This window comes from Amia ocellicauda, chromosome 10 (genome assembly GCF_036373705.1).
Source record: "Amia ocellicauda isolate fAmiCal2 chromosome 10, fAmiCal2.hap1, whole genome shotgun sequence".
Lineage (NCBI taxonomy): Eukaryota > Metazoa > Chordata > Actinopteri > Amiiformes > Amiidae > Amia > Amia ocellicauda.
The window spans coordinates 38,756,482-38,768,392 of NC_089859.1; the positions used below are offsets into that span (position 1 = coordinate 38,756,482).

Sequence of the window (11,911 nt, forward strand, 5' to 3'; positions counted from 1 at the left end):
TTCAGTTATGTTAAAATGTGACTTCATTGCTCTGTGGATTCATCATTTTATACAGTGTACACAGGAGGGTAAATACATTTGTATATAACAACTTTTGATGAAGTACCATATTGTTGAGAAACTCAAGGACTATCCCACCATTTTAAAAAGTGAAACAAACTTGCAAAAGTATTCAGACCCTCTCAGTTTTCACTGTGTTTTCACTTTCATTGTGTTGGTTTAAGCTTGCAGTCATGACACTCTGAAGTAGGAATTAATACCCTATGCATTATATACACAACCTACCCCACACATTTAAAGTAAAAACAAATAGAAAATAAAGTAGAGATACAAATTGAAAAGTAATGATTGCATATGTATTCCAAACCTAAATTAATTGAGGTAAACAAAATTAATTTAACAAGCCATACAATTTTTTGAATGGCCTCCATCTTTTACTGTTTACAATAAAGTGGTTATCTTAATTTCAGTGACGTATGATGGGTGAAGTGTCAGGGTAAGCACACTTGTCAGGCCACACTATTTGAATTATTAAGACATTCAATTATTAAAGCATAGTCGCTAATATTAATATTTACAAATACAGGCCTGATTAAGGGCACTTGTCAGAATTCCCCATCACAGCATACTTTAGCACTGTATTTGATTATTTGGAATCAAGATCACACTTCTGCATTGTTACACAAAATAAACTGTATCAATCCCAAACAATAACTGCGTTCAACATCAGCAGTCTGAAAGCCAATACTTTTAATAGCATATTTTGTTTACTTACATATTAATTTGAGGATGAAGTCCATCTGTCTGTCTTTCTGAACAAAGATATCCGTTATGGACTTGTAAAAGTCCTCAGCCTTGTTCCTCTGTAGATTTAACAGTCCCTCTCCTTTTCAACTGACAGCAACACCAAGGCAGACAGCATGGCCTGTTTGGTTTGGACTGAATGTCTTGATCCTCAGTGCAGAAAATGTCCGTTCCAGGGATGCTGCAGTGGCAGGTATCGTCAGTACCAGTTGCAGTAACTTTGTCGCTTCAGGTAACGTTTCTTGCCATCCACCAGTCCTATGAACTGCAAGAGTCTGACATTACTGAGCTCTCATTTGTTCTTTCATATTATCTGCAATTTGAATAGCCGTCACTTCCTTTCGGTTTTAATTGGTACTGTTTCTACAAGGCTAATGTCTGCACATTTGTTTTATTTGGTAGAAGTCATCAAAGGACTAACACTTGTTTTGCAAAAAAGTCACTGTGTTCCGATTCTTTGCTGGCAGTGTCCGATGTCTATTATTTTGTTGGGCAAAAAGAAAAAGTGCACTCTGAAAAGTGCATCTCTTTCATTGAAAATGAAATGCTTTAGATTACTATCAAATCCACTTGCCATTACAAGTGTGTCACTCTCCCAGTTATTAGGATTGTCTCACATTATTTGGAACACTGTGCATAAATCAGAGTGATGATGACTTATTGTTTGTACAGGCCTTGAAGGCGAGTTCCACCCTGTAGGTGCAGCCCATGGCATGAATTCATAGATGTGATTTGTCGATTAACAAGATTTAACCTGTGTGCATAGCAATGAATAAATGTAGCTTCTGGCACTTTCTCTCTTATTTCTGCATGCAGTCCATTCAATTCTAAGGCCATAACAGATCATACATTTGAGCAACCAGCTTTTGAACACAACTGTACATTTCTGTGGTCTGCATGATGCACTCCAACAATGAGGCTGCTTTTCTGTCACTGCTCACATCAAAGCCCACAAACATTTCCTTCACTTCACTGTTCAACACGTTCCACAAAATCACAGAGGCCTGGGCTATGTTTGAAACGTCTGTGGAGTTGTCGACGTCTACAGCAACAAATGGCGCTTTGGAAATCTCTTATTTTATGTTATTTTTAATTACTTCTGCAATTGTATCAATCAAATAATTCTGAATTCTGTTAGACCAGGGGTGTCCAAATGGCCCTCAGGCCAGATGCGGCCCATTTATAATTTATAAATGGCCCGTGACATAGTCTGTAAATTATGGTATGCGTGAGAATTTTCCTCGTTAAGCAATAAGGTTAGGCCAGTGTCACTGCACAACCCAATCTCACTAGAGCAACATCAAAAGGCTAACGTTTAGGCATTGCTGTTTTCTGATGTCTGATTGGTTCTGATTGGACATATTTGATGCTCTTGAATGGGTAATTTTCTTAATGAAGGTGGGAATAAGCACAGTGACAGCCCAGAAGGCTGGAATTCTGAATAAATTACCCAGTCAGGCACATCTTATTTGGACTGCCTCCTAAAGGCAACTAACCAATCATATGTCAGAGAGCCTGTGACAGGTTAGAATGACTATAAACAAGAAACCCGGAAAAGATAATACTGCAGTTTGGAAATGTTATGCAAGCAGTGATTAGCTGGAAGATCTTCACTGTGAAACAGTGGAATATATGAAAAATATACTGATTTATTTATTTACATTTTGCATTGAATAAATACTGACATTAACAACCATATGTATTGCATTTCCATTTTAGTTGTTCCAATGTACATTTTTATTACATAAATCACAATCAGATGTACACTAATATTAGGCTACATGACATAATAATAATAATAATAATAATAATAATAATAATAATAATAATAATAATAATAATAATAATAAGCTAATAATATTTTCTGATCATACTGCATGGCATAATCTTGCATTTTAATATGATTATTAAAAAATACATAATGAAATAATGACCCTGCTTACAGATGCTAGATTATTGAAGAAATATAATGAATATTACTATTATGATGATAAAGATGAGGATGTTAGGTAGGTTTATGTAGCCTAATATTAGCACGTATATATTTATTCATTTATTCCATCTCGGAGTACTCTGTGGTAGGAACAGCCACAAGACAATGTGGTTTAAAGTGAAAACGGTATACAGGTAACTTTTGCAGCAATTGATAGACATGCAGTGCGATGACACAATTCACAATTGCCAACAGGGCAGCCTGTACTAGACCACAGGTTCCCTCATTTAACACCCCACGCAAAGAGGATGCTCAGGCTGTTTGGCTGGACATACATTTGTGAGCAGACATTCTCTCTCATGATTCTGAACAAAAGTCGCCAGAGAAACAGCTTGACTGACTCCCATCTGTGTGACATTCTGCGACTGACAACGACAATTTTCACCTGAATGACACACTTGGCACCACTCTCAGCTTCAATGCTCACATAAGTTGTGACACCAGTGGAACAATTCCCCCAAGACAAGCCTCATGATTTGATGAGGCAATAGTGAGAATAAATCCTTTGCCTGTTTTTTTTGGATGTTATAATAATTGTGATGCTGTTATTAGTAGGCTCTTAATTACATTACTATTTTGTCACTCTGATGTGGCATACCAATATGGAAATAACTTTATTTTTATGTAGGTCTACCCGTACTCTTTATTTTCTATGATTTCATACTCAGTTCACCCCACCTCAGATACAGTGTATAATGTTATTGTATCTGTGAGCAGGTTTTCTAAGTAAAACATTTTATTTACATTAATTCAAGTGATTGTACATTCATATCACAAGTAATTATTTGCTTTGATTTGTATGCAGTCCCTGAAAATACTCAAAATTTCACATCTGGCCCTCATCGTTCTCATGAAGGGGAAGCTTATGTTAAATTAGATCAGTCTTTTCAAAATCTCTTGATTTTCTCTAACCTTATTATTATGCTGGTCAGTAAGGCAGCAGCAAGGGTCCTTTGCTGTTAATTTGATAAATCTATCTACACATTTATTTATTTTTTAATATTATTTTTATTGAGTTTTCTTACATATTAATACAGGTAGCACATGATCATGAGATTGCTTAAAAAATTATACAAACACAGAAAAAAGAGAGAAAAAAATGTTTCTGTAGATCCACGTAATGTGCATTATATTTTTTTAAATGTAGATGAGAGGGTGGGGCAGATTGCCTACATCCATACAAAATCTACATGACAGTAAGGTGGCAAAGGCTATAATGTTAGATTGAATTGTGGAAATTTAAACACCACTGGGAACAACTCTGAATAGAGCCGCTAGAGGATGAGGGGCCAGAGGGATTTGCAATATTGGAGACAGTGTCTGTGTAAAAAAATGAAAATGGCTGTCTATTACTGTAACTTATCTTACCATTAAAAGTATTCAGTTTTAGCATTCAAGTTTCAAATAAAATATTGAGTTAAAAAAAGTCATTTTGTAATTTCACAAAATGGGACACCGTAGGAAGGGTCTGAATAATTTTGCAAGGCACTGTATCTTAGGGAAAACTCTCACAGGAACACAAATCACCTGACCTGAAACCAATTGAGCATGCATTTCACTTGCTGAAGGCAAAACTGATGGCAAAACGCCCCAAGAACAAGCAGGAACTAAAGACAGCTGCAGTACAGGTCTGGCAGAGCATCACCAGGTAAGAAACCCAGCATCTGGTGATGTCTATGGGTTCCAGACTTCAGGCAGTCATTGACTGCAAAGGATCTGCAACCAAGTATTGAAACTCACAAATTAATTCATGATTATGTTAGTTTGTCCAATTACTTTTGACAAAATTGGGGGGATCACATATAAAAATGGGTGTAATTCCTACACCGTTCACCCAATTTGGATGTAACTACCCTCAAATTAAAGATGAAAGTCTACATTTAAAACACATATTGATTGTTTTCTTTCAAATTCTTTGTGGTGGCGTACAGAGCCAAAAAGATGACAATTGTGTCACTGTCCAAATATTTATGGACCTAACTGTAAGCACCACATGGATATAAAAGCAGTATAAACAAATGTTGTATATCACATAAAGGAACTTAAGATGCTAATTGACATTTCTTGTAAAATATGATTTGCTTTGGAAGTAACACAAAAAATAGACAGCAATCCTAATGGTGCCTTTTTTCTTTCAAGTGTAAGTAAAGTTTAAACAGGGAGCAATGTAAATAAGTTAAAGATAAACATGTTATTTTTTCACCTGGCCTTAGCTGTATGTTTCACACCATTAGTTTTCAACTTTGTCTTAATAATGAAGCTCAATAAATAAATAATAACTCAAGGCTCTTTTTATTGATTAAACTCTTATTTGAACAGCTTGTCTTCACATCAAGTAAATGAAAACTTGCTTTGAAATTGTTTGTCCTCATTATATTTATGTATTTTACCAATTAAAATGTGCATTTTTGTTCACATTGCAAGCACGTTGAGCTAATGAAGATCAAATAGCAAGATCTCACACATATGAACAGGTTTTAGCATATGACCAGTAATCTCTCAAAATCCTTTATGTGTTCTGTAAACTGGCAATTTTTCTGTGAAAAGGTACACTCACCTAAAGGATTATTAGGAACACCATACTAATACTGTGTTTGACCCCCTTTCGCCTTCAGAACTGCCTTAATTCTACGTGGCATTGATTCAACAAGGTGCTGAAAGAATTCTTTAGAAATGTTGGCCCATATTGGTAGGATAGCATCTTGCAGTTGATGGAGATTTGTGGGATGCACATCCAGGGCACGAAGCTCCCGTTCCACCACATCCCAAAGATGCTCTATTGGGTTGAGATCTGGTGACTGTGGGGGCCAGTTTAGTACAGTGAACTCATTGTCATGTTCAAGAAACCAATTTGAAATGATTCGACCTTTGTGACATGGTGCATTATCCTGCTGGAAGTAGCCATCAGAGGATGGGTACATGGTGGTCATAAAGGGATGGACATGGTCAGAAACAATGCTCAGGTAGGCCGTGGCATTTAAACGATGCCCAATTGGCACTAAGGGGCCTAAAGTGTGCCAAGAAAACATCCCCCACACCATTACACCACCACCACCAGCCTGCACAGTGGTAACAAGGCATGATGGATCCATGTTCTCATTCTGTTTACGCCAAATTCTGACTCTACCATCTGAATGTCTCAACAGAAATCGAGACTCATCAGACCAGGCAACATTTTTCCAGTCTTCAACTGTCCAATTTTGGTGAGCTTGTCAAATTGTAGCCTCTTTTTCCTATTTGTAGTGGAGATGAGTGGTACCCGGTGGGGTCTTCTGCTGTTGTAGCCCATCCGCCTCAAGGTTGTACGTGTTGTGGCTTCACAAATGCTTTGCTGCATACCTCGGTTGTAACGAGTGGTTATTTCAGTCAAAGTTGCTCTTCTATCAGCTTGAATCAGTTGGCCCATTCTCCTCTGACCTCTAGCATCAACAAGGCATTTTCGCCCACAGGACTGCCGCATACTGGATGTTTTTCCCTTTTCACACCATTCTTTGTAAACCCTAGAAATGGTTGTGCGTGAAAATCCCAGTAACTGAGCAGATTGTGAAATACTCAGACCGGCCCGTCTGGCACCAACAACCATGCCACGCTCAAAATTGCTTAAATCACCTTTCTTTCCCATTCAGACATTCAGTTTGGAGTTCAGGAGATTGTCTTGACCAGGACCACACCCCTAAATGCATTGAAGCAACTGCCATGTGATTGGTTGGTTAGATAATTGCATTAATGAGAAATTGAACAGGTGTTCCTAATAATCCTTTAGGTGAGTGTATAAAGATATTAAATCGTTCCCACACAGTATTATTTCTCTTATGTCACTCCATACACTACTTATTATATTTCCAAATTTTAAAAATGCATCTATTTAGACAAATATTTTACCTGAAGGATTAAGTTAATTCAATTAATTAAAAACAGGATGGTTTCAACATTTGATTGATCAGATTTGTTAGTTTGCAAAGTAAAATATGTAAATGAATTCATGATAAATATGAATGAATATGGCACCCAATGTTTTTATACTTAAACCTTAATATATAAACTCATGACTCTAAGATTCAGAGGTGTCTTGACACATTAATTAAAGCTATGATTGAGAGACTAACAAAATACTTTTACTGCACTATTTGAATGGCAAATGCTTCAATGTGTTTCCAAGAATTCCTAATAAATAACAAGATATGTAACCTAGGTTACAAATTGATCTACACTATTACAATGGACAGACATAAACCACCTTGGTAGCCATAAAAAATGTAATGGATCTCATATCAGAGCAAAAAATGAAATCAGGTTGAGTATACACTATCTAAAACCACTAAGGCAAGATTGCAGATCAGCTAATGCATCAGCTAATTCACAGCATGCTGGCACAGAACATGACCAACCAGTACACAAAACATAAACCTTAATTTTATGAGCACATAAAAAAACAAAAAATGAAAACAACAATGACATGAAAAACAAAAAATGATAAGCAGACATGTCAAATCTTCAGCGATTCATATAACTGAAATCAAAAGGGTAATTCAATAACATAGTAAAGCTGCAAATTTACATTGCAGACTCGTTTCCAGACATAAGCAATTAAACACATACAATACAAACGAATGCCTTTATGTTTTGATTTCCTAATTATAATATAATTATAAAGCAGAGGTTACATAGTTTACTTTAATTGCTCTGCCACTGAGCCGTTTTAATTGCACTTGTAGTGTATAAACAGTTTTCAAATATAACTACAATACTTACCTTCTTTTTAGATGCCTCTGATTTCTTCGACATATTCCTCAGCTTTTTGTGTAAGTGATTCAAAACCTGTAAACACATTTAAACAAACAGCAGCATTAATGAGATCATCTTAATCTATCACTGGTAACCTGCTAATTTCTATATATATTTACATTAGCTTCAAACTGAACTCAGTAAGGTTTGGAATCCAATGACCGTATGAACATCTAACACAAAAATGCAACTAAAGTCTACATACAATGACTACCGTAAGGTACAAAAATGATGGCCAAAGAATAAGAAAGTGAAAAACCTGTCTAGACGAATACAATTAACACCGAAGAAGAAAATGATGTGATTACATTCACATATTAGTAAACATGTATTAATGGGAGATTTAGTCATACATTTCTCTATGTATTTGGTATAATTACGCAATGATTTAACACGGACAACTTTTTGAAATGTTCAGAGTTTTCAAATGTGAACAGTTACTATAATAATGAAACATGTTAAATTGAAAATCTAACTTTTTAAAATGTAACATTTTAAAGACTGGACACCGAATGAAGCACAGTATCACTAGATTAAAAGGACTAAGTACACATTCTATAATGTAAACATGTAACCTTACCACAATTATCATTCTTAAACAATAAACAAATGTCTTAAAATCAATCAACAACAACAAATAATAAAGATGTGGGTTATTTATAAGAAGAAAAGGAAAAAACAACAACATTGAAATAAGTGGTTCAATGTTTCTTCTACTTGGCCATGACTAAAAAAACGATTTAATGGAGACATAACCACATACAGGACAGGTATTTATAAACAGCGAAATATGTTGAATACACATCTAAATGCACGTCAATTAAATAGCTAACATACTATTGTATATAGTATAAGTATAGGAATAGTTAAAAATATAAATTTAAACTGGGGGGAATGATAAACAAGAGTGATAAAAAGATGTGCCATAACTGGAAGCAGCCCGTTAAATATACATTTAACGTTTTTAAGGTAAAATCGGACCCACCTTTGCATAACAGAAGGATATTAAAATAAGAGGCAGCAGATACCCAAATACAAACGTGCACACGACATAAATCTTCTTCTGGTGATGGTCCGGCCATACTTCCCAACAAAATGTACCGTTTCCTTTCCTTTCGACAATGTTCTGGTGGTAGGCAACCGGTGCAGCCATGGCTAGTGAGAGCATCCATATAGCTATGACTCCCATCAGTGCGTGCCGCGCTACTCGAATCGAAGATGACTTTCTGGAGTGGACGATGGCAATATAGCGGTCCACGGACATGGCAGAAAGCGTGAAAATACTGACCAGCATTGACACTGTAAAAAAGTAGTGTATGAACTTGCAGATGAAAGCTCCCAGGACCCATGTTGGCAGCATGTAGACGGTGGATTGGAAAGGGATGCAGAACAGCAGGTAAGAGAGGTCGGCTATGCTGAGGTTTAGGATGAAGATATTGGAGGTGCTCCGAGGTTTGCCCGGCTTGCTTCGGGCCAGCACTGTTATCACCATAGAGTTGCCCAACACTCCCAATGTAAAAATGAGCCCAAATATTAAGAGCGTTATGAAGTTGTCCATACCAATCCCCAAAAAAGATGCATCGCCACTGTCCGTTTTGTTTAAATTTCCCAGTCCTTCACTTTGATTATGTATTGCAGACAGGTCCATCACTTCAGATATGTTAATACAATGTTTCTCTCCACAACTGTGAGTATTCCGGTAACACTTTTAACCAATCTAAGCAATCGTCTACTTTCGCAGTTGAATAATTTGAACATTACATGCGAATATATGTTCGAGAAAATGCCGCAGTTAAGCTCCTAAAAGTTAATACTGTGAATAAATGCTGTGGTTACCAATGAAGAGTTCAGTGTATCTGGTGCATGGTCTGTATTTCTGAATACAATGTGACAAGTCTGATTCTATTTAACAAGCAATACATATGGTTTTAAAATGCTAATATTTGCATTGCAGGCAACATATCCCGCCTTTGTTCATTTTTGCGAATTTTTTTTTTTCCCATGTTGTTGTTGTTTTGGTTTTTTGTTTCCTTATCTTGCTCCTGCAAATGCTTCCCAGTTATTCACCTGATGCTTCTGCTTCGGCTGCCTGCTTTAATGTGAGTGCTGCTCCAGTCCGTATGCCTGTCCTCAAGTAGCACAAGCAGTGGGCTGCGCCGCAACGTCACCAGTCATTTCCCAAAGCTTCAAACCGTGCAGTATATACATGATGCAGTTTGTAATTCCCACTATATTTGAGATTAAATAATGGGGTTTTTTACACTTTCATATTCTTTGGAAAAGTAAAGCAGATAGACTATAGAGTTACATTTTTTTATGATTAAATGACTTTGCGAAATAACTTACAAAATAAATGTGTATAGGCTAAAACTAGAGAAAACGCTAGTGTGCTTTCAGAGGAATTAGAATTTACTAATTGTTAATGCATTTGTGTCAGCCCAGAGGGAATTGTAATATTCCAATTTTGAAAAAATCCAGAAAGAAAGCAGCATTAGACCAGGAGCTATTTTTTAGTAGCCTACATGGTGGTAAAGAGACAGGACCATTCTTGTGGATCCAAGGCACTTGTAGTAGGTTTATGATTCAGGAGCTACAGAAAAAACAGGGCAGTCACACAGGGGCTGAGGGGGCAGGGATTTATGAGAGTGAAAGAAAAAGACGATAGCCATGAGCAAGGAGAGAAGGAATGTAGATTGGATGACATATGCAAGGGCTTAGAGATCATTGATCAGAAGCAGGCACTGCCATCCACTGACATAGAAAACGAATGGGAGCTGGGGGATTGAAGAGGGTGCTTAAGACCAGAAATGAAACTTAGGTGGGAACAGATATAAAAGCAGAGCAGACAGGGCAGAGATCTACACCAGAGGGCAGCATAATTTCCTCTCAACACAGTATGGCTTATTGCAGGCTGAGATGAGAAGGAGGAGAGACAGGATTGTAAGGCAGTGAAATGAACAAGGTTGGAAAATTGAGTTAAAATAAATAAGATTGGTAAAGAAACAGGTGGGAGACTATTATTAATAATAAATATTATTATTATTATTATTATTATTAGTAGTAGTAGTAGTAGTAGTAGTAGTAGTAGTAGTAGTAGTCGTCGTCGTCATGGTAGTTTGCAGTGGTAGTATTACTTGTATTTATATTAATATAGTACAAACTGGATATTAAACATAGGTAACAATTTAAATATTTTTATAATTTTTTTAACAAAAAGCTTGGGGAATTCAGGATTTTGAGGAGGGACAAACTACATATTTATGTTGTAAGTTTTTGTGAATGATTAGTGTATTGTGTTAGGAGATCCATTAGTTATATCTGAATACACAAATGTACCAATGGACCACTGTGAAATAGTTTGTTTTATGCCCTGCATCAGATGAACAAATAAAACCAGAATCATTCAGTTTTCCAGTCAAATTAAGCATTAGTGAACAAATGACATGATATCTATTAAATTAAAATCTTAATTATTATCATTTAAATGTAAATCCATATCATAAAATCAGACTTTTATCCTTTTATGCTTAGACAGCAGATTATTTGTCACCCTCTGCAGCATGCAAAATAAGTCCTGTACTTCAGATGGGGGAGTTCTGTAGTACAATGGAACAAACTGGAAACAATTTGTAATTTCAAACTAAAACAAAAAGCAGAAAATCCCATCTTGCAATTTGTTTTTACTTTTTAATGCAGTTCACAACATGTTCAGTGATTATTTTTTCTTTATTTGATTTAAATTCCATGTTGATTGTTAGTGTACATACAGGCTTCGACAATGAAAAGCCAGATTACAAAATATAATAGTGATATGTGACACTACATTAACAATCTACATGACCAATAAAGCCAATAAAGAAATAAAGTAGCTCTCATTGACTTGTTTCTTGGATAAGCTTTAAAATAATACACAGAGCCATTTCTAGTCATAAACGGCATAAGCGCTCAATTAGATCCCCCGGCCGCTAGGGGGCCCCCTATCAAATAACAATAATTATTTAATTGAATCTTTTTTTCATTTATTTTCTATAATTGATCACAGTGATCAGTTTTCAGATTTAATTTTATGTTCGATCATGGACTCAAACATAAGTTATGCTCTAGGAACCTGTAATCAATCTGGTGTTGATATGCGTTCAGTGTTATAATGGCAGAAAAAAGACCAAGAACCAACCAATCTGGCGCACAAAAGCTTAGATTTTATTACTGTACAGCAGTGGTTTTCAATCTTTTTTCCCGGCGACCCACATTTTTAGAATGACAAACCTTCGTGACCCAACAATGACTACACAAAAAAGCACTGAACATGCAATCAGACAAAGTCTATAT

At 36.1% G+C, this 11,911-nt stretch overlaps 1 protein-coding gene across 1 annotated transcript in view; it reads right to left on the reverse strand.

Moving 5' to 3' along the window:
* galr1a (galanin receptor 1a) overlaps positions 1-9,374 on the reverse strand; it is a 29,845-nt gene extending 20,471 nt beyond the window's left edge. The window contains exons 1-2 of the mRNA XM_066714617.1: positions 8,568-9,374; positions 7,550-7,615 (exon numbers count right to left, since the gene is read on the reverse strand). Of these exons, the coding sequence (XP_066570714.1) occupies positions 7,550-7,615; positions 8,568-9,230 (729 nt within the window). The 5' untranslated portion in view covers positions 9,231-9,374. The remainder of the gene's footprint in view (positions 1-7,549; positions 7,616-8,567) is intronic.
* Positions 9,375-11,911: the final 2,537 nt, after the last annotated feature.